General features: G+C 41.4%; 3 protein-coding genes across 4 annotated transcripts in view; 2 read left to right on the top strand and 1 right to left on the bottom strand.

Moving 5' to 3' along the window:
* The first annotated feature begins 345 nt into the window (after positions 1-345).
* On the top strand, positions 346-3483 carry Rag1 (recombination activating 1). The gene has a single exon (XM_036183199.1). The coding sequence runs from the start codon at positions 346-348 to the stop codon at positions 3481-3483; it is 3138 nt and encodes a 1045-aa protein (XP_036039092.1).
* A 10171-nt stretch (positions 3484-13654) lies between these two features.
* Rag2 (recombination activating 2) lies at positions 13655-15238 on the bottom strand. Its single transcript, XM_036183337.1, has one exon. The coding sequence runs from the start codon at positions 15236-15238 to the stop codon at positions 13655-13657; it is 1584 nt and encodes a 527-aa protein (XP_036039230.1).
* A 318-nt stretch (positions 15239-15556) lies between these two features.
* LOC118582145 (intraflagellar transport associated protein) overlaps positions 15557-24176 on the top strand; it is an 87928-nt gene continuing 79308 nt past the window's right edge. For both annotated transcript variants that reach the window (XM_036184749.1, XM_036184748.1), the window contains exon 1: positions 15557-15676. The gene's annotated coding sequence lies outside the window, so the exon portion shown is untranslated. The remainder of the gene's footprint in view (positions 15677-24176) is intronic.

The raw sequence follows: 24176 nt of genomic DNA, 5'->3' as shown, positions 1-24176 counted from the left end.
ATAGAGAAACCCTGTCTCGAAAAACAAAAACAGCAACAACCACAACAACAACAACAAAAAGCACGCGCGCGCACACACACACACACACACACACACACACACACACACGCGCACGCGCAGTTTAAGTGGCTCCAAATGCTGTTAGAAAAGAGATTGACTATTCTTGGCTGTATTATCAGCATCCAACACAGCAGGAGATATAATAAATATCTTTTGGAAAGAATTAATGAATGAAAAATCAAATGCATCAATCTCAATTATTTCCAAGATACAGCAATCAGATATTGATATTTTTCTTAACTTGCCTTTTTTTTCCTCCCACTGTCCCCAGGTAGCTTAGCCGACATGGCTGTCTCCTTGCCACCCACCCTGAGACTCAGTCCTACCCCTGATGAAATTCAGCACCCACAAATCAAATTTTCTGAATGGAAATTTAAGCTATTCAGGGTTCGATCCTTTGAAAAGGCACCCGAAAAGGTACCTGAAGAAGCACAAAAGGAGAAGGGTTCCTCAGAGGGGAACCCTTACCTAGAGCAGTCTCCAGTAGTTCCAGACAAGCCTGGTGGTCAGAAATCAGTTCTGACTCAGCGAGCTTTGAAACTCCACCCTAAATTTTCAAAGAAATTCCATGCTGATGGGAAGTCAAGAGACAAAGCAATTCACCAAGCCAGGCTTAGACACTTCTGCCGCATTTGTGGAAACCCATTCAAGAGTGATGGGCACAACCGGAGATATCCAGTCCATGGGCCCGTGGATGCTAAAACCCAAAGCCTTTTCCGAAAGAAGGAAAAGAGAGTGACTTCCTGGCCAGACCTCATTGCCAGAGTTTTCCGGATTGATGTGAAGGCAGATGTTGACTCGATCCACCCCACTGAATTCTGCCATAACTGTTGGAGCATTATGTACAGGAAGTTCAGTAGTGCCCCCTGTGAGGTCTACTTCCCAAGGAATGTGACCACGGAGTGGCATCCCCACTCACCATCCTGTGACATCTGCCTCACTGCCCACGGGGGACTCAAGAGGAAGAGGCATCAGCCCAATGTGCAGCTCAGCAAGAAACTAAAAACTGTGCTCAACCAAGCGAGACGGGACCGTCAGCGCAAGAGAGCTCAGGCTAGGGCCAGCAGTAAGGAAGTCATGAAGAAGATCTCTAACTGCAATAAGATTCATCTCAGTACCAAGCTTCTTGCAGTGGACTTCCCAGCACACTTCGTGAAATCCATCTCCTGCCAGATATGTGAACACATTCTGGCTGACCCCGTGGAGACCAGCTGTAAGCATGTGTTTTGCAGGATCTGCATCCTCCGATGTCTCAAAGTCATGGGCAGCTATTGTCCTTCTTGCCGATACCCATGCTTCCCTACTGACCTGGAGAGTCCAGTGAAGTCCTTTCTGAACATCTTGAATTCGCTGATGGTGAAGTGTCCTGCACAAGAGTGCAACGAGGAGGTGAGTCTGGAAAAATATAACCATCATGTCTCAAGCCACAAAGAGTCTAAAGAGGCTTTGGTGCATATTAATAAAGGGGGCCGGCCTCGTCAACACCTCCTGTCACTGACACGCAGGGCTCAGAAACATAGACTCAGGGAGCTCAAGATTCAAGTCAAAGAATTTGCTGACAAAGAAGAAGGTGGAGATGTGAAGTCTGTGTGCTTGACATTGTTCCTGCTGGCACTGAGGGCCAGGAATGAACACAGACAAGCCGATGAGCTAGAGGCCATTATGCAGGGGCGGGGCTCTGGTCTGCAACCAGCTGTTTGCTTGGCCATCCGGGTCAATACCTTCCTCAGCTGCAGCCAGTACCATAAGATGTACAGGACTGTGAAAGCCATCACTGGGAGGCAGATTTTTCAGCCTCTGCATGCTCTTCGAAATGCAGAGAAAGTCCTTCTGCCAGGCTACCATCCCTTTGAGTGGCAGCCCCCTCTGAAGAATGTGTCCTCCAGAACTGATGTTGGAATTATTGATGGGCTGTCTGGACTTGCCTCTTCTGTGGATGAATACCCGGTGGATACCATTGCAAAGAGGTTCCGCTATGACTCTGCTTTGGTGTCTGCTTTGATGGACATGGAAGAAGACATCTTGGAAGGCATGAGATCCCAAGATCTTGATGACTACCTGAATGGTCCCTTCACTGTAGTGGTAAAGGAGTCTTGTGATGGAATGGGGGATGTGAGTGAGAAGCATGGGAGTGGGCCTGCAGTTCCAGAAAAGGCAGTTCGTTTTTCATTCACGGTAATGAGAGTTACGGTAGAGCATGGTTCGAAGAATGTGAAGGTATTTGAGGAACCCAAGCCCAATTCTGAACTGTGCTGCAAGCCATTGTGTCTTATGCTGGCAGATGAGTCTGACCATGAGACCCTGACTGCCATCCTAAGCCCTCTCATTGCTGAAAGGGAGGCCATGAAGGGCAGTGAATTAATACTGGAGATGGGAGGCATCCCCAGGACTTTTAAGTTCATCTTCAGGGGCACTGGATATGATGAAAAACTTGTCCGGGAAGTAGAAGGCTTGGAAGCCTCTGGCTCTGTCTACATCTGTACACTTTGTGATGCCACTCGTCTAGAAGCCTCTCAAAATCTTGTCTTCCACTCCATAACCAGAAGCCACGCTGAGAACCTGGAGCGCTATGAGGTTTGGCGATCCAATCCCTATCACGAGTCAGTGGAAGAACTGCGGGACCGGGTGAAAGGGGTCTCTGCCAAACCTTTCATTGAGACAGTCCCTTCTATAGATGCACTCCACTGTGACATTGGCAATGCGGCTGAATTCTACAAGATTTTCCAGCTGGAGATAGGGGAAGTGTATAAAAACCCCAATGCCTCTAAAGAGGAAAGGAAGAGATGGCAGGCCACACTGGACAAACATCTCCGGAAAAGAATGAACCTAAAACCAATCATGAGGATGAATGGCAACTTTGCCCGGAAGCTTATGACCCAAGAGACTGTAGATGCAGTTTGTGAGTTAATTCCTTCTGAGGAGAGGCATGAAGCTCTCAGAGAACTGATGGACCTGTATCTGAAGATGAAACCCGTGTGGCGCTCCACATGTCCTGCTAAAGAGTGCCCAGAGTCCCTCTGCCAGTACAGTTTCAACTCACAGCGTTTTGCTGAGCTCCTCTCTACCAAGTTCAAATATAGATACGAGGGCAAAATCACTAATTATTTTCACAAAACCTTGGCCCATGTCCCTGAAATTATTGAGAGGGATGGCTCTATTGGGGCATGGGCAAGTGAAGGGAATGAATCTGGTAATAAACTGTTTAGACGCTTCCGAAAAATGAATGCCAGACAGTCCAAGTGCTATGAGATGGAAGATGTCCTGAAACACCACTGGTTGTATACTTCAAAACATCTCCAGAAGTTTATGAATGCTCATAATGCATTAAAAAGCTCTGGGTTTACCATAAACTCAAAGGAGAACTTAGGGGACCCTTTGGGCATTGAGGACTCTCTGGAAATCCAAGATTCAATGGAGTTTTAAGTAGGACCACCACATATAAGTTGGTGTTTGCAAAAGTGTTTTCCTTTGGGTTGCAGTGAGGTCTTCTCCTAGCACCCGTCACATCATTGTGTGTGTGGGTCTTACCACCCAAGGGGTGGCAGGTTGGAGTGACAGGCCGGAGGTGCTGTCACCTGGTCAGGAATGGGTAGTCGATGAGATAATTGCCTGAGCTGTTTAGTGAGTCCAGAAGAGCAGCAGGAGAAATCAGTTCTTTGGAAACTCAATAACTGAGAACAGTGGTAACTGCAGGGGACAAGGATGTACAGTGTGTGCATGGCACTGTGTGTCATGAAAATCAAAGCCAGAGTTGTCAAAGAACAGCCGAGCATGCTAGGAAAGGAATTTGTCTTGTGCATGCCCCTTTTCACTTCAATTTATTATATTTCGTATTGAGATATTAACGCATTTCATATTTTGTAGAACTATTTTGTAAATTTCACGTATGTTCATTTATTTTAAAAGATTCAAAGGAGCTTTTAGGTTTCTCTAACAATGCTGTACATTTGTAGGGCACGGTGACTTTTACCAAGGGCTCTCAGTGCATTTTCTTGCATGGTATATTTTTGCAGAAATAAATTACATCAAGACAGGTTTAAGAAAAAACCAGCCTTTTCTAGGCTTAAATGGCATCACTACTGTCACCTTCAGTGTCTAGGAGGTCATTTGGTGTCATAAAATTTTCAATAATGAAGTTAGAGGATGCACCTGTTAGCTACAGCTACCCATTAAATCTGATAAACTCGTGTTTGCTTAAGCTATATATAGCCAACTCCGGTTGTTTATTTTTCCTTTTTAATTAAAAGTAATTTATACTCTCAGTGCTTTTCCATACAACCTCAAGGTCACAGATTTTTAAAAATCCATATTTCCTTACTGCCTAAAAACAGATTTAATGCCTTGCTGAAAATGTCAGCTTTGCTCTATGTGCAACATGGGGCAATTTGAATAAGCAGAGGCTTCTTAGAGGCCTCTCTTCCGCAGTGGGCTAGTCTTTGGGTTATGATCAGTTGAGTGTCAGTGTGTCCGTACTTTTTCCATTTGTGGAGTTTAGATGAAGTCTGCTCATAGCAGAGTAGAGAGTGAACACATGTACATTAGTTACTTTTTTCCACTTTTGGAATTTTGTCCTCACACTTGCTTTCCTCACCACAGCTCTGTGAAGAGGGGAACATTGGATAGAGGGTAACCGATTTTTCTGAAGTAACAGGGATAATTAACACCTGATTTTGAATTTGAACCCAAGCCTTTTGTCTCTTAATTCTGTGTTCTTCATACTTTGTTTATATTGTTTATACAGTAGCATCAGAATTTAATTAGGATATACAAATAACCACTACAGATTATAATCCCAGGAGTTATATCTTTCAGGATGGAATTTAAAGTCATCTGTTTGTCTTGGGCCTTTGGATAGAATGGAATTGGGCCAAACCTTTACGGAGCCCATAAACCCTCTAGTGGATGCAGCTATTTGGAAACTACTCTTGTCTTGAGGAGTTCAGCATTTGCCAGGCACCAGCAATTTAAGAGCAGGCATGGGATTTTATATGCCAGTGAGTCATAATGATATGTTGGTGTTAATTAGTTGTTTTCTTCCTTTGATTTTATTGGTCATAATTGTCAGTCTTCATACACAGTATATCAAAGAGCTTTGTAATTTAGTTGTCAAGTGCGCATCAATGACATTATCCTAAATGGCACACATTTGGTGCATATGTGGGGATTGAATTTAGTGTTTTCCATTGAAATATGCAGCAGTTTTCTTTGTTTTCTAGATGGAGCATATCAAAGACATTCATAATTTAGTTGTCAAAAAATATACACACTTAAATATTATTTAAAAACCCCTTCTTTGTTTTGTAGTTTGGAAGTGAATAGGCTTCCAAACCACCAGTGCTTTCATCTTATTTAATCCTTACAGATGTCGGTACGCTAATAAACAGTTAGATTCCCACCGTCTTCTTGCTCCCTGGAGCATGCTGGCACTGGTTGGTAGGTATTTTCCCCCATTCACTCTGTTAGTCAATTTTCAGCACTGTAAATACTGCCCAATATTAAATTCCCCTTGCTAGCATTGTAGGACAATTTCAGAAGCATTTGACTCAGGACATGATTTATAGCACAACCTTCTCCCGACTCCCCTAATCAGATCACATTCTTATAAACCTCAAGAACACCTGGTCACAAGATTTCAATATGTAGAGTGCTGCCTATGGCTATTTTTTCCCTCCTCATTGTGGAGATTGCAATATCCTAGACTCTGGTTTAATACTCTACTTTTATTTTTTAACAATGCCCATTGCAAATGCAGGCACATACTCCAGGGAAATTCATCGCAATGAACAGGGGATTTTTTTTTTTTTTTAAAGCACAGAGCAGGGCTGGAAAAGTGCAATGCATTTTTCTGCCCTGAAACTTGGTTCTACAGGACTATCTGCCAGCCTTCTGTGGTGCACTGTGGGCACCAGTGACGGTAGCTGATGAAAATTGATGAATGATCGGTGTGAGGTTAAGAAGTGTCTTGGGATTAATAAACATGTGCACAGATGCCAGAGCAGCAGGGAAAGATGTCTTTTTCTCTCAGGTTGACTGGAATTGAATTTTATCTCAATTTGTTTTCACAAAATATGCATGAAAACAAAGTTTTTTTTTTTTTTTTTTTCAGGAGTGGGGTTTGAAAGTATGGGCTTCATATGATTTCACACAGATTTCAAATTCCACACAGCTAGGAGGCAGGATTGCAAGATTAAACCAGGGTCTTGCATAGGCTAGGCAAACATATTACCTCTGATGTATATCTCAGCTTTCTTCAACCATTTTTTGAGACAAGACCTCACTATTTGCCCAGGTCGACCTTGAACTTGCAACCCTCCCACCTCAGCTTCTGTGTAACTGGGATGACAGATATGTGCCGGCTGGACTAGTTTTGTAAGTAGTGTTTGGTTACATATGTGTCTGCCTTTAGATATTGTATGACAGTTCTAGTTTTTCTATGGTAAGATATTTTAAACCAAAATTGATACTTTGTACCCATTTCTCTTTATTTTTTTCTTTAAGAATTTATGTAAACATACCTCAAAGTTGATCAGTTTTTGGATTTATTTTGTGGGATTGTATTTCACTTTATTTTCTTGCATGATATGTTTTGTTTAGTGTCTTCCAAGAGTTTTCTTTTCTCCCTTAGGGGATGTTTTGATACCAGGATGCAATGTATTATTTGATCTGAGGACCTGTATTTTCATCTTAAATGTTTTCACATGGAAGAAGATGAGTTCCAGTACTTATTTTTATCTTTTAATATCTTACTCGTTAGCATTTTGGTTATTATCCACAATTCTGTGTTTAAGTATTTGGAATAAAAGTTTAAGATTTGAAAAGAACAGGTGTTGTGATTTATGTTGTTGCTCTATTGTTACATATCAACAACGTTGACTGCCCATACTTAAAATTATCCCTCTGTTTTTGAAGGACATTAAAAAATAAATTTGGTGATTAGGATACTTAGTCTCAGTTGTCAACTGGAGACCTGGAGTCACCTGGGAGACAGGTGGCCTCTGGCCGTAGCTGTGGGAGTGTATTTCCACTGGGTTAATCAAAGGGAAGAACTCACTGTGAGTGGTACCATTCCCTGGGATGAGTAAAAAGGGAGAAGGTGAACTGAGGATAAGCATTCATTGCTCTCTATTTCCGCACCAGCTGCTTCAATATCCTGGTGCCTTGACTTCCTGCCATGATGGATGTCTTTGAATTGGAAGGTGAAATACATCTTTTTGCCCTAGAGTCATTAGGGGTTGTTTATCACAGGAAAAGGTACTAAGACAGTGATATTTGAAACACAGGGTACTGGATTAGGATAAAGGGTATAATGTATCATAATGTAGGAAGAAAGAATTTCCAGATACTCACTGTAAACAGTAAACCTTATTAATTCTTCTGAGAATCTTCTGGAATAATAGGCTGCTCTCTAATTCTTATAAACTCAAAGCCCATGGTTAAAATTTTGATTGTTGAGTTGTCTGTGGCCACACACATTATGGCAAATCTAGCTAGATTCCAGGCTCTTTGCCCAGTTCTAGCAATAATAATAATAATAATAATAATAATAATAATAATAATATAACAGCCTTGGTGGAAAGTGCTTATAGTCTCAGCTTTTTGGGAGACTGAGGCAGAAGAATTATGACTTCAAGGCTGACTTATTGGGACATTGTCTCAAAAGACCAGTCAAGCTAACAAAACACACACAGACAGAAAACCTAATCAAAACCAAATAGCTATCATTTACTAAACTTCTTCTCCTGCGGTAAGCACTTTAGGAATGTTGCCACATTCTATCCTTTTGTAACAGGTACTTCTGTGACCTCCATTTTCACAAGAGGCCAGGGACTATATCTTAGCCAGAATCATATCTTTACAGTCTGCTCTGTGTAGCTTTGCATGACTCTCCCTGTCACTTAACTGGACACTTCCATATTTCATTTCTCTTTAGACTGGGATTCTGTCTGGCTCTCTCTATAGCTACATCAATTCTTAAAATTCTGTACTTACAGGCAAATAGCTTGTCCCCAAGACCCAGTTGCCCTTCCTTATACTAATTTATCATCTCTATCCCATTCTCCAAGAAACTGGGATCATGATTAGTAGCAAGCTAGCCAGTCCCTGATGCTTCTAGACCTGACTTTTTGAATAACTGAATATTAATCCTGCTTTGCTTAAAAGTAAGGCTCAATGACATTTACATCCTTTATGATAACATTTCTAAGTACTTCAGCTTTTATTTTATTTTATTTGAAGTTTCATACGTGAATACATTGTATTTGCATAATTTTCAACCCCACTTCCTCCTCTATCGTCTCCTGTATCTTCCAGTTGCCTCTCTCAAATGTATAATTTCTTGTGTCTTTATTTTTATTTTTTAATTTTTGGTTTTTCAAGACAGGGTTTCTCTGTAGCTTTGGAGCCTGTCCTGGACTAGCTCTGTAGACCAGGCTGGCCTCGAACTCACAGAGATCCACCTGCCTCTGCCTCTCAAGTGCTGGGATTACAGGTGTGCACCACCACCGCCTGGCTATTTTTGTTTTTCATATATGTATATTATTTTTGTTTTATATGTATAAAAGCTTTTGTTATGATACATAAGCTTTTGTTATATATGAAAAACAAAAATAAAGATATATTAATTATATATATACATATATATGTATATATATGTGTATATATGTGATGGGGGAATGTCTTTCTGTAGGCTGTGAATATATGTTGCTCTGATTTGTTAGTAAATAAAGCCATTTGGCCTAAGGCAAGGCAGCTTAGAGGCAGGCAGGAAATCCAAACATATAGACAAGATGAGAAAGAAGAGGCAGAGGAGACACCAGCCCACCGTCCAGGGAGCAGCATGTAATGGCACACGGGTAAAGCCATGGAAAACATGGAGACATACAGATTAACAAAAATGGGCTTAGTTTAAGTGTAAGAGCTAGTCAGTAGTTAGCCTGAGCTAATGGCCAAGCAGTTTTAATTAATATAAACCTCTGTGTGTTTACTTGGGACCTTGAGGCCATGGGAGCTGGGTGGGCACAGGAAATCTTCCAGCTACACACACACAAACACACACACACACACACACACACACACACACACACACACACACGTATACATACACACAAACTACTGAGTATAATTAGTATTTCCATTATTTGCTGTGTATAGGACTGAGGATATAGGATTGTAGTATCATCTCTGAAGCAACAACAAGACCATCATCACCACCACCACCATCACCACCATGACCACCATCATCATCATCATCACCACCACCACCACCACCACCACCACTATCACCACCACCACCACCACCACCACCACCACCACCACCACCACCACCACCACCACCTTAAAACAAAACAAACTAGAAGTGGTTCTTCCTCCGTCAGCAGCCACTGACTTCCTGTGGCTCATCTGTGGGAAAGGGGACTTTGAAATTTTCTTCCATCCATGTTCACATGTTGATTAGTGTGGTCTTTGCAGGACTCAGAGGGCAGCCATGTTATTGAGAGTCCATGGGAGTAACATCCCTGTCCTGTCCAGAAGAAACCATCACGTAGCAGTTGTTCCAGTTCATAGCCTCTTAGACTCTTTTCATCTCCCTTTCTGAGATTTTCCCCCAAGATTTAGGTTTCAGGGTTGTGTTATGGATGTCCCATTTGGGGGCTGGGTGCCCCAAGGTTACCCATTTTCTGCATTTTGACCAATTGTGGATATCTTTAATAGTTTCTCTCTGCTGCAAAAAGAAGCTTTTTGGTGAGGGGTGAGAGATGCAGTGGTCTATGTGTGTAAGGGTGGACATTTAGAGGTTAATTGAAAACTATATTACTTTAGTAATATGGTAGTATTAGACCCTCTTTTAGGCTCAATGACATTTCTAAACAAGAGCTCCTGGCCAGGTTTACAGTATCAGGCATGAGTTTTTATTAACTGAATGGGCTTTAGATCCAATTAGACAACTGTTAGTTTACCCCAAACTTCCGCTATTGCACAGTTGGGGTATCTTCATCATTGTTGTGGCTCTGAGGCTTTGCAGTTATGTAAGACTGTTGGTAACTTTTCTCCTTTAGCAGATTATCAGCCTCTATTTTAAGTATTTATGGGACGCTTTTTCTAAGCAGGCAATGTATGGCTGATACTGATGTATAGTGGCAAGTAGCATAATTTTGATTCACAAGGAGCTAGACATCAAATCAACAAAAAGACTAATGAGTGCTCTGTGTCATACTCTAGTACTGTGGAGGAGGAAAAGAACTAGATGCAATTACAATAGATAAGTATAAAGTACAACGTGACAGTAGAATTTAAATTGTGGCATCAGAAAAAAGCACCTGGGAAGAAAGGATATTTAAGTGGAGACAGACTGAATGCAGGTAGAGGGTATGTACAGATTGAGTGAGGGATGAGGTTAGGGCAGTTACCTAGAGCAGACAGCCTATGGGAAAGCATTCAGTGTGTTTGGGAATTTAAGAAAGACAAGTGGACAGTAACAGACTGAGGAGGAGGGATTAGACTATTGGAGAATCGGACAGAAGCTTTACCGTGCAGGACCCACTGGATAGACCCTGTGTGTAAATGAAAACCATGGAAGAGTCTGAGGTGGTCACATGATACAGTCTAAACCATGCTGGAACAAGACACAAGGGACATGCTCTTGGAAAGTATTAAGCTCAGAGGGCTCTGTCCAGGTGTGAGAAAGATTATGTGTGTGTAATTGAAGGACCTGAAGGCAAGTTTAACATCCCCTTTTGCTTCAATGGTACATTGCCTACAAATTAATATCTCACTCTCTCAGACAACTGTGCTCAACCTAGGTGGGAAGAGATGAAGCAGGGTCATTAGTATCAAAAGTCTCCTCTTTTTGTGACGTTGTTTCTTCCCCTGTTCTCTCCCCCTCTGTTCCATGGAATTTTCCTCTCTCCTTTTATTGCTTTTTATCCTCTCCTGATGATGGCAATGTATTTCTGACTTATAAAACCGATTCATTTCACACTGTAGACATAGCTTGATTGTTACAGTGCTTGGCATGTAAGGTGATGGGGAGCTGACTTTGATCCCCAGAACCCACATAAAAAGCCAGGGTGGTGGAATCTTCACTTAATATCAGTGGGAGGAGGTGGAGACAAGGCAGTGTCGGATGGCCAGCTAGTCTAACTTACCTGGCCAGGTCCAGGCCAGACAGAGACACAAAAAAGTGGAGGAGATCTAAAAAATGACACCTGTGATTTTCTTGTGGCTTCCACACGTACAAGTACACATTCACACACACTCACACACAAGTGTACATCCTCACACATGTGGACACAAACACAGAGGAACATGTGTGTACACAGACAGACAGACAGACAGACACACACACACAAGCACACACATGCATGTACACACATATCCTAATTTACTTGAAAGCTAAGATCTGTGTATTTCTATACTGAGGTCAGGTCAAAGTCTAATGAATTGGTTAGTTTCTATAATTATCTTTCCATCTTTGTCTTTAAGACAGAGTTGTCTTAAAGTTGTCACAAATGATTTGGTCATCCTTTACAACACAGATCCTCATTTCTTTTTTGAGTGCTCACTATACATTCTGTATATCACTTCAAATGGTTTAGTCTAGATTGAAAAAATCTTTGCCACAGTAATTCTTTAGCAAAGGTTGATATGAGATATAAAATTTGAGATATTTTGGCCCTATTTTTTAATTTCATCAGTATATTCCAGGTTAGAAAAGAGTTAATATCGCATAGACAGCCTTTCCTGCATAAACAGCTCAAGTACGTACAGATGTGTTTTCTATACCTCGCCTGCCTTGTCTAGAGACAACAAGTTCTCTAGAGATGAGTTTTGTTTTTTTGTGTAGGTCCGTGTTTAATGTGGACCTTGGAACTAAAAAAAGTTGTATGTGTCCATATGTGTACATGATTATGTGTGTGCAGAAGCATGGGCACATATATGCATATGTATGTGGAGGTCAGAGGTCAACTACAAATGTCATTTTTTTCCTCAGGCACCATCCACCTTATTTTTATTTTTTGAGAAAGGATGTTGAACCATTATAGAACTCAAATACACAGAGGATTCAGGGAAGGAAGGGAAGGAACTAAAGAACCATGTCAAGCCACGATGAGGGATTTGGTGATTTTCATACAAGAAATGAAGAGTTTTCACTCATGGATTATGAACATTTTCTTTTCACTGATAGCACATTTCTTGATATCCTTCTTATACTATTTTGAAAACCATTCAGGACTTAGCATTAGAGCCCTTCTGAGAATGCAAGTTCAAAATCATTGTATAAGTTCATGTTCATGTTTCACTTTTCACTTAAAACGAGAATGCAATATTCAGGGATGCACACTATTGGGCTTTGAATGACATTTAAATGTTTCCAGAGATAACTGTCTTTAATGAAGAAGAGAGGCAACAGTTGAGCAATTTTGAAGGGATGACAATTGATTTTGAAAGGATTTAATATGAGTCCCCAAAGTGATTCAGACAAAGGTGTATTGTTGGAATGTGTTTTAACCCTTTTGAAGTGCATGTAGATAATTCAAGAAAATGTACTACAGTATTGAATTCAGGACTTTGGGCATGGTATGTGTCTTGGGTTTTTATTGCTGTGAAGAGAGATCATGACCACTGTAACTCTTCTAAAGGAAAACACTTAATTGAAGCAGGCTTGCAGTTCAGAAGTTTCGTCTATTGACATCATGGTAAGAAGCATGGCAGCACGCAGGCAGACATGATGCTGGAGAAAGAGCCAAGAGTTCTACATCTGGGTTGACAGGCAGCAGGAAAAGAGAATGATGCTGGACCTGGCTCGAGCATCTGAAACCTCAAAACCCATCCCCAGTGCCACACTTCCTACAACAAGGTCACACCTACTCCAATAAGGCCACACTTCCTAATAGTGCCACTCCCTATGAACTTATGGGGACCATTTTCATTCAAACCACCATAGTAGGTGACAATTCTACCAGTGCTCTGTCTTCTATCAAGGCCAGCCTTTGAGTATTTCAGCCTAGGCCAGAATCAAACTCACAGTTCACCTGCCCCCACTTCCCAAGAGCCAGGATTAAAGGCACGTGCCATTATTCCTGGCTTGATGTAGATTAGTTCTTCCTTTGTGTTACTGCCAGAAATATATATGTATTTCAGTTCATGGGTATAATCTAAGGGGCTGCCTTAAAGTTTATAAAGAGCAGTGTGGGATGTAGTTGTTCTTGGTTTTAACTTTTTAAACCAACTATAAGCTACTTATTATACAAAAACAATTTAATTCTTTTGTGCATTAGTTTATTTATTGTTATTTAATTACTATTCAACATGTAGATTGTTACAAAATAATGCAAGAGTTCTTTGTACACTTTATAACTGCTATTCTGAATAAAAAATTAGATAACATTTCTCATTTAAGAAATTTTTGAATAAAATGTTAAAAGCACATGTTAAAATAACTATGTTTCACATTAAATTAAAACTAGCACTTAATTCATACAACCAAAACACAGCACAGAGATTTTCAGTGAGCAGAAATCAAAATACCATTTATATCACTATTATGATTTAAAATGTAGGTCAGTGCACCTGAATTTGAGGGGCTTTTGCTAAACTAATCAAACAACCTTCTAAGAAAGGATTTCTTGGCAGGAGTCAAGACTTTCCCAGAACCTTTTTTGTGGAGTGATTTCATTGGAGGTTTTTGTAAGGGCAGACTTCTTTTGGGAGTTTGTAATGCTCTTGCTATCTGGACATGCTCATTACAGTAATATTTGTTACTTCCTTCTGACAAGTGGATGAGTGTGCGTTCTGCCAGATCCATGCACTGAGCATGTACCCAGTGCCCATCTCCATGAGAACAGTAGATCATAGCAGGTTTATTGAGCTCAGTTGAATAGAATGGAACCCAAGTATTTATGTCCACATCACAAGTAGGGCAGCATGTTATCCAGTAGCCAGTTACAGATTCATCATCCTCGTCATCTTCATTATAGGTGTCAAATTCATCATCACCATCAAAACTGGTTGCTTCTGCACTGAAACAAAATTCTTCTGAATCTTCAAAGGGAGTGGAGTCCCCAGGATCTTCTGTTGATGTCTGACTGCTTGTGAAGATTTTCTGCTCTTCACTTGCATCATCTTCAGAGCATTTCAACATATAGAAATAGAATGCTTCTGACATAGCCTGCTTATTGTCTCCTGGTATGCCAAGGAAAACAGTCCCATTTCCCATGCTGCTTCCAAACCATATTTTGCTATGTTTAATATCTGGGGTCCAATCTGGGGTCTCCATTTCACTAATTTCTATCGTGTTGTTTCCTAGAGAGACAACACTGCAGACCATCCTTTTTTGATTTTCCAGCTGATAACCACCAACAATAACAAATTCATCATTATTTGTTTGAGTGAGGATTGCACTGGAGACAGAGATTCCTCCTGGCAAGACTGTGCAGTTTACTGCAGGGCTTCCCAGGGGGAGATCTACCCTTATTCTATACAGGTTGGCAGGGCGGATGTTATTGGCAAGTGAGTGTCCTCCTAAAATGTAAATCGTATCATTTCTGGCAATAGAAACATGAAAAGACAGCCCGTCCTGAAGTTCTGGAAGAATGTATGATGTAGCACACCCAAATTCAAAATCTACCAAGAAAACATGGGGCAGGCAGTCAGCTACACTATTCCATTTTTCTGTGGTTCTCTGGGTAGAAGGCATGTATGATCGTCCTCCGAAGAGAACACCCATACTTTTCCCTCGACTGTACACCACATCAATGGAATGACCATATCTGGCTTCGGGGACATCTCCTACTAAATCTTTCTCTGTGCAACAGAAAGTAACTTTTTTGTTGTTCTTGCAAGCAACAGACATGATATAAATCTTATCGGAAAGTTCATTGTTTGGTGTTTTCCCTCCGTGGATGATATATTGATGCTTTTCAGACTCTAAGCTTCTTTTGTAAGAGCAAGTAGCTGGGTAGCGAAGTGGTGGGAGGTAGCAGGAATCTTTAGAGAAAACCGCAGGCTTCAGTTTGAGATGATTTTGCTTTATATCGAAATGGAAGACTCCAGTAGGACAGGATCTCTTGGGCCAGCCCTTTTGGCCAAAGAAGAAAACTTGACCATCAAAATTCATCAGTGAGAAGCCTGGTTGAATTAAGGCTATATTTTGACCCACTGTTATCATCTGCAGGGACATTTTTGATTATGAGTAGGTCTTTTATCTGAAAGAAGTATAAAACGCAATCTTAAAATATACATCGTTATGTTTATATTTTCTCACATGCAAAAGGCTTGTTTAAAAGAAAAATCACTTAACATGCTTGTCCTAGAACTGTAAGACCTCAAATCAGGAAGCAAAGAGTCACAGACCTTTCCTACTTAATTCAATTCTAGCCGCTGGGACATATTTTAGTGGCGGACTCGCTTCGCTTTGATTTCTGGGAACTGTAGTCCTTCTTTCCTAGAGAGCCCGTGCATAGGAGCCAATAGAACTACATTTCCCAGGAATCCGTTTTCTATGGTCTGTCTCCCTGTTGCTTCAGGACTGGAGCCTTCTTAGGCTGACTGGATGAGGACTCCAAAAGTGCGAAGTGACTAGATGGGCGCCAAGGTGACGGACAGCTAGGGAACAGAGGTGAGAAAGCGCCCCTCTGCCGACAATGCGGCGCTGGAAGGCAAGAGTACCAGGAGGGGCTCCTGCAAACCTGTGCTCAGGAATAGCCTCAGCTCCTGGAACTCTTAGTAGGGTGTGCTGGCAGGAGGCACACATACTTCTGGCCTAAAGTGTGGTTGCCTGGAAACCGCAGTCTGAAGGGAAGCCATGGTTGAGTCGTCTTTACTGACTCAACTCCGGATGTATTGAAGCAAGACTCAGAATTGCACTCTGAGGACTCTTCGCTTGCTGGGACAGGGAGTTAGGAAAGTTGACTGTCTTTCAGAACCAAAAGACGAGTCTCAGAATACTTAGCACGCAGGGGAGAAGCTGTTTGAAAATAATTTTTCCCCACTCCTGCACTTACTAACGGAAGTGTAGCAATTAGGCGGTTGCAAGGGACACTTTAGCAGACCCCCGCCCGCCTTCCTGCTCAGCAGCTTTCCTTCCTTCTTGTTTTGAGGATTCTTCAGTGAAGCGTTCCTGAAATACCCCCTGCCCCGACACCTAGTTTCAGATCACTTCCAGCCACAAACTGTGAGATGATTCTTGAGTAATTTTATATTGAGTATAAAAAGGGCTCCTTTTCGTATTGCACTGCCGTTAAGAAATACTTATCAGACAGAGTAAGCTTGGGAAGTTTGTACTGTTACCTACCTTAGAGAGAGATAAGTACTCTTGCTGCTTGCAGATGTGAAACACTCTGTTTTGGCACTAAATGTTGAAACAAAATAAGATTGACTTTTTTTTTTTTTTTTTTTTTTAAATACAGTAAGTTGTTTAAAAAGCAGAATAAAACAATGGTCACGACTAGGACCTAGTGCTATCAGACTAGATTCAAATCCTGGCTGTCACTTAGTAACTACATGACTTTGAGCAAGCTGTTTAACTCTATGGCTCGATTTCCTCATCTGTAAACTGAGGTAATTTTACCCACATAGGTTGATATCAGTTATGATTAGTAATTTAAGAATGGCAGAGGACTCAGAACAGGGCTCGAACACAGTAAATAGTAGATACCATTGTCCTTGAACTAATAGAGAACAAGGCTGTTAGGGCTCAGTTGTCTGCTGATAATGACATCACACATGAATGATGCTGGAGATGTTTGGAAAGGGTTATAGGATGTTGGAATTTGGTCAGTGGATGTGGAGAGATAAACCTTTTTTGTTTTGTTTTGTTTTGTGACCCACTGAGTTTAACCAGAGACATCTGTGTGACCGTGGGGTTGGAACTATCTGTAGAAACTTGGAGTGCTCCCGAATGGGTGCATATCTGAAGGCAGTGGCTCCTTCTTTCTCCAAATCTATCAGTAGTCAGTAGTGCTGCAGAGTGGAGCAGGGCCTCGTGAGTTCCCCTCGCATCCACGATTGGCTGTTGATGGGGCCAGTGTTGTGGAGGCCCAGTCTCGGAAACCACAGCCACCATGAGTTCATGATTGTAGTGCCTGTGCCATACCTTAAAGAGAGCTTTTCACAGCCCCTCTGTCCTCTGGCTCTAACATTCTTTTGGCTCCCTTCCTTCCTTCAAGATGTTCTCCGAGCAGTAGAGGGGGTGGTGCCAATGATAGACTTTTGAACTAATAATAGTCAGATAAATTTATAAGCCACAGGTATTGGCGGTGACTCAGTTTAAATAACAAGGGGCATTTTGTTCTTGTCATTCCCTCTGTAAGCCATTGTGGTGTGTGCAAGATCCAAAGTTAGACTTGATGAGTCTGAATCTGGAACTCTACCACCTAGTTGCTTTGTAATCATCCTTGACAACCGATTTTCTCTCTTTTATCTGAAAATGGGGATAATATTAGTACCTATTCATTGGATTGCTTTGTGAAATAAGTTAGCACATGCTGATTATAAGGCGCAGTCCCTTGTGCACAGAAATTAGTCATCAAATGTTACTGGACACTATATTTCTGTTCCTCCTGCAAATGTTCCTTGGGCCATGTAATATCTGTGGCACTGAGTTCAAAGCTTACTTATTTCAAACACCCAGGAGAACAGATCCAGGATCATAGAACAAGCTGTACAGGGGCAGTGGGTTCCAGATCCCAAGGGAAGAGGGGGGAGAGAGGGAGGGAGGAAGAGAGGGAGGAAGAAAAGGAGGGAAGGAGGGAGGGAGGGAGGGAGGGAGGGAGAGAGAGAGAGAGAGTTAGTTTTCACTGTAGCCAACTGTGCTATGTGAAGGTTGTCATAGAGATTTGGAGTATTATGGATTAAATAGAAGCAATTTCTTAAGTAGTGCATAGGGAAGATTGTCCATTTTGTAGCAAACTTGGAATCCTAGCCATATTGTCTCCTCTTGGAACATAGGCAAGGGTTTGCCCATTTAAATCTTAGATGATCTATCTTAGACAATTCATATATTTAAATAATAGGAGCATTGGAGATATTTTAGCATTTTTGACATACTGAGTTGTTGAAATTTTGGTTTGTCTATTTTTTTTCTTTTTTCTTTTCTTTTCTTTCTTTCTTTCTTTCTTTCTTTCTTTCTTTCTTTTTTTTTTTTTTTTACTGGAGTTGACAATTGAATCTTTTCCATGGCTTTAACATATAACTATGTTAGTTACATCTAGGGTTTTAAAAGTTGCTTACAAATTTTGCTAGATCTAAAATAACCCACTGAAGGTTCATTCCTCTTTTAATAGACAAAAATATCAGGCAGATTAAAAAAGGAAAAAGACTGCTTTTTCAGCTCAGGGACATTTCAAAGCCAACACATTAAAGATTCTGTTTAAGAGGAAGGAATACAGGGCCAATACCCGTAGCCCAGTTTCCTCAGCCCAGCACTACGTCCCGCAGCAGGGCAATTCTCACTTACTCACTCTGAAGCCAGGGCATCGTTGAGTGTTATCAGAAGAGAACTAACGGTGTGAGGTCTGGGTGTGCAGTTTCCTGTGTCCGCACTGACTTTCTCTCCAAAGACAGACAGTCTACTCTGGAGCACTAACTCTTACAGATCAGCATCGCCCGTGTTTCCCAAAATAGCAAGTACCCCCCACTGCAGCCACTTAGTGTGTGAGTTAATGCTGTTTGCATGGTAATCAGGTTAGAGGCATAGTTACTTGATTTCTGCTGGCAGTGAAACCAGGATTAGGCCTGTCTTCCTATGCTGATGCCAGAGGATCAGCTATGTCCCAAGATTAATAATAATACCCTGAAGGAATCCCACATAATCCTTGCAGTAGCTGGAGGCCAAGTGACCCCATACTTCCAAATTCTGTAGTACTTCTTCCCTAGCCAGATACCCTGTTCATCCGTAGCCAGCATACTGCTTTACTGTGGCATCAACAGCCCCTTAAAGTTTATGAACATAGGTTCCCATCTTTTAGCTTTGCTAGAAATGAAGGTATTGGACCTACCTGAAGGCCAGAGGGGCTGCTTATCCCTCTCTGAATCTTTGCGGCTAAGCCAGGAATTAAACTCGGCACTTGGGGAAGAGTCACTGACTGTTTAGTGTGACTGTGGCAAGCTGTCGGCTGAAGGGTAGAGTGTTTATGTCCCTACAGATGTTCCAGTGAACTCTGGTGTAACGGGAGTAACTGACTGTGACACCCCCCCACCCCGCCCCACCCCACTTTGGTGTTTGAGAGAGATATCTACCAGGATGTTACCCTCAAGTTTAACCATTTCATTACTGACAGATTGAAAATGTAAGTCGTGAGTTACTGGTCATTTATAAAAACAAAGTGTAATCGAAACTTGATGTATTAAAGTTAAAAACATTTTAGAAAAACACAAAATGAGTATCACTAGCTTGGGTTAAATGAACACTGTTGTGAATCATATGGGAAATTATCTGTTCTGAAGCAGAGATCAGAATGTCTCTTCTGTGACCCAGTTTTCTTCAGTGCAGACTAAGAAGCACGAGTTCTAATTATTTGAGGGCCTCTGTCCACTTTAAGTCAGGCAGTTGTGGTGTAATGTCCAACGTGATGCTTGTGAAAATAGGGGTGGTTGTTTTCCCGAGCGGAGTCATCTTAACCCTCAAGTCTGCTTTAGGAATGTTTACCTCCCATGATTGTTGGAGAAAGACGAAAGGAGATAATTTATGAATGTCCTCCACCAGAGATGGCGTTACAACTTTATATGGCCTCGTTAGCAGAACCACCTTTACAGTTTTAATAGTTGCATACGATTTCATTGAGTAGAAACATTTCCCAGAGCACCTACTCTACTTGGTCAGTTAATCAGCGCCCACGAAGCTTAGATGACCACAGGTAGTGACTAGGGGTGGACAGGTCTGCTAGGGTTTTTGTTTCCATCATTCCTAGTAGAGTGACCTTTATGAGCTCAATTTTCTTGTCTCTAAAACAAGGAACTGAGTGTTGCTGGACAGAACATGTGTGGAAAAGAGGGTTTGCACAATAAATCTTGATTTTGAGGGTGAGTGATGTTATGGGTTCATTTGTATAAATAGCTGCTTAATTTTATTTGGAAAATGTTAAGATCTGTTTTTAGGGTTGACTTTTTTTTTTTTTTTTTTTTTTTAAATGCATGTGCAGCTCAATTCCTTGATTGATTCTTCTCATCTGAAAATGTTGGTCCGTCCTTTAAATATCATTGTCTAGTTATTTCTGTGATGATTTTTGTTTGTCTGAAACAGGACAGTTGGCCATTTTCCTCTTAATACCATTGTGTGATGGCTGTGATATCTGGAATCACAGCAGTGGTGGCAACACTCCTAAAGCTGCTGTGCTGGATGGGGCCACAGCTCTTCCAAAACAGACCTCATTTGCTCTTAAAGTAGCTTCTGGTGAGTGGTTTAGCCTTTAGAGTTTAGTAGCATCCTTAACCTGGCAATCTTTACTTAGTTTTTGAATAGGTTATCTATCTCTGGAGGTGACTAGAGACTAGGACAGTAACCCTCCCTTAGCCATGCCTTCACTTTCCTTGTGTCTCTCTGTTATGATCTTCTGGGATCTAAAGGTGTTAAATGGAAAATCCCAGGCATAAGCAAATTATAAATTTTAAATTGTATAATGCCCTGACGAGCACAGTGATGTCCTTTAGTTTTCTTCTGAATCCTGCCTGGGACATGGGGCATCCCTTTGTCCAGTATGTTCACACAGTATAAACTACCCTCCTGTTTTTTACTTAGTAGCCTCTTTTGTTAACTGATCAAATGAAATGGCATTATAGTGCTTGCGTTTAAGTAACCCTTGCTTTGTTTAACTGTGTCTCAAAAGCACAAGGGTCAGGTGAAACTGGAAATTTGGATATGACAAAGATAAAGTGCTCTCTTTAAACATCGTCTCATATCACCACAAGAGGAAGGGTAAACATTGTATGAGCGGTGTTATGAGAGACAGAATGATCTTACTTATGTATATTCTAAATAGAACACAGCTAGTTCTCTTTTATTGTGTGTGTGTGTGTGTGTGTGTGTGTGTGTGTGTGTGTGTGTTTTAAAGATTTATTTATTTATTATGTATACAGAAGAGGGCGCCAGATCTCATTATAGATGGTTGTGGGCCACCATGTGGTTGCTGGGAAGAGCAGTCAGTGCTCGTAACCTTTGAGCTATCTCTCTAGCCCTATTGTGTGTTTTTTTTAAAACACTCTCACTTTGCCTAGTTTATAAGTTAAATTTTATTATAAGTATAGATAGGAAAACATAGTCAGTGTAGGGTCTGATACACCTACAGTATCAGGAATCTACTGGAGGTTTTTGAACATATCCTTTGGATTAAGGGACACTGGTGACATAAATCCATGTTCAGTCATGTGGGGGATTAGGAAAAAAAACAACCCCCCCCCCAAAAAAAACCCAAAAACCCAAAACAACTGCCCCCAAATCCTTGCAAACCCAGGCCTTGCACTTAAGCAGCATATATGATAGTAGAATGACGTGGCATTGTTTTTACATTTGTGTGTGTGTGTGTGTGTGTGTGTGTGTGTGTGTGTGTGTGTGTGTGTAATGGCATATGTGTGGAGGTCAGGGTAATCTGGGGAATTTGTTCTCTCCTTCTACCGTACGGGTTTCAAGGATTGAACTCAGGTTGTCAGGCTTGTCAACAAGTGCCCTTCCCTGCTAAGCCGTCTTGCCAGGCCAAGGCAGCCATTTTTGATTGTCAACAAACACACCTTATATTTTTCTCACACTCAGCTTTTCTTTAGAGTTCTTAGATATTCATCAGGAAATCACAATCGTAGGTTACTTAACCCATTTCAAAGCCTTGAAGCAGAATCAGATTCCAATTCTTTCTGGAATATATTGATTTATCCCTTTTTAAATCAAAAAAGAGTGGAGAACTAAAGAATCACAGTCAACTTAATTACAGAATAAAAATAGCTTTATTTCATGGGAGAGATAAAAGACTTAGTAATAGGGTAGACTGACATTGTAATTGGACAATAAAGGAAGCATAATTGGAAAGCAAAGAGATGAAAGACAACTTCAAGTCCAGTGCCTTTGTTTTTATTTGCAAGCTTCTTAAGGACAGAAAGTTAACTAACTTTGCAAGGGTGGCAGCTGCAGACGCCTCTGTAGGGTAGGGACTGTGTGCTGGTGAGTTGGGGGTAGGCAGAGGAGGGGCACCAGTTTGTCGGCTCTCCACTTTGCTCCCTTTAAGCTGGCCCACCTCTGTTCTCTAAGTGGGGGAGCAGCTTCATGGTGGCCCAGGAACAAGGGGGTGCTCTTCTCATGGCACTGAGACGGCATGGAGGTTAAGTCCCACGTGCCGAGGCACTGATGCTCAGGGAAGCAGTAGAAACAGGAGAGTTTGACGTGTCCTGTGAGTTGCAAATTGGAGCCATGGCTGAAACCAACGGAAGAGAAAAGAGGAAGGAAAGGGAAGCAGCAAAGGATGTGATCTACAGTTAGGGTGATGGGCTGTCCAGAGCAGGGCTTGTCAAATGATTTGTCACCTTTCATTTAGAACAGTTAAGTAGGGCCCCCCTGAACAGGGGGCTTGGTAATTCCCCCTCCGAGTTCCCGACTCCCTGATCATTGCTTTAAAATAAAGTGGCAAAAAATGTCAGAGTTCTGTAATGTGCTAGAAAAAAATCATAAAAAATCCCTTTTTAGAGAAAGAAGTGTTTGTGATTTTTTTTTTTTTTTCTCGATAGAGACCATGTTGGCAAAGGTAGTTTGTATGTATGCAGCAGGGTGCTCAGTTGTGGACATGGAGGCAAAGCTGCAAATGGAAGCATTGCATTCCTTCTTAAAGCCCATTTGTTATTCCGGTCATAGGCGTCTGGAATTAAAAATAGCCGAGATGCATGTCTCAAAAATCTTATTTCTTTTAAGAGAATGCCAAGTGAAAAGGTCAATTTTATTTGCAAGATCTGGCATTTTGAAACACTTAGAAATGTATTCCTGCAGGCCGTGTTGACTTAGTTCCCCGGTCTACACCTGCTCTCGACCAGCTGCGTGAGTTTTGCTTAAAGCTGATGTTCTGGTATTGTAAAAGTGCTGTGCATTGTGCAGGTGGCTGGCAGGCTCAGGAAAGCCTAGAGAGGGGCCAGCTTTAACTAAGCAGGGAGCCTTTCTGTCAGAATTGTCTTACAGTACAGAGACCATAAGCGTCAACAGGACATTGCATACCAGTGAAATGGGATATATTTGAGCTGCTACATCTCTTACTATTGAAACATTGCATGGTTTTAGAGCTATGAAGCTGACTCAGACACCAGTACTTCCTCTGGTTTAGAAGCTTTACCAGGGGCGGTGAGAAAAAGGTTCACAGAGGCATACTATTATCTTCTGTTAAATTACGAATGCAGTTGATGACATTTCTGAGGCTAGGGCGTTGGCTCTGAACATGGCTGACTTTCCTTGGTAAATGAACTGTCTAGAGGTCACTAGTGTGTTTGCAGGACTTTAGCCAAAGGTAAGGGTGGGGTGTTTATTTGTGATTCCACATAGCTGTATATTAAATACGAATTGAGAAGGTGTGGTAAGGAAAAGCCGACGTTCCTGTTTGCAAGAACAATTCCCCTTGGTGTCTCCTGTAGGTGTACAGTTAATCAGCTTTTTAAAAATAGGGAGTAAGTGGGGAGAGGAAATTTAAATTCTTAGCTGTGTGCATTTTCTTTGTTTTCAGTAATTAATAACTGTAATTAAAAATACTTTATATTTAGTTGGACAGCCTAGTCCTTTAACACTGAGGTTTCTGAATTGACTTCAGTTGCTGGGAGGAAGAGCATATTTTGGGAAGAGCATATTTTGGGAAGATAAAGTTGATTTTATGCAATCTGCTGATGAGCAGAAAGGCTTAATGAATGGTCGCCTCCAGAAGCATTATGATAGTGGTTTGGGTGGATGAGCAGGAAAAGCAAGGAAACTTTTCAAGTAGAGTGTTTCTGCTTAAGCATGCACTTTTACACATTAGTATTGTTCCTACTCCCCAAGTGCTTCTGCAGGAGAAAGCAGTCAGCACACCAGTCCCCATGTTCTTGGTAGAAGTCTTGCAGCTACTTTCCCATCTTCTTGGCATTGATTGCCTTACTTATCCTTCTCTGCTCTTCTGTCTGCACTT

Source organism: Onychomys torridus, chromosome 4 (assembly GCF_903995425.1).
Source record: "Onychomys torridus chromosome 4, mOncTor1.1, whole genome shotgun sequence".
Classification (NCBI taxonomy): Eukaryota; Metazoa; Chordata; class Mammalia; order Rodentia; family Cricetidae; genus Onychomys; species Onychomys torridus.
This window is presented reverse-complemented; position numbering and strand designations above follow the sequence as displayed.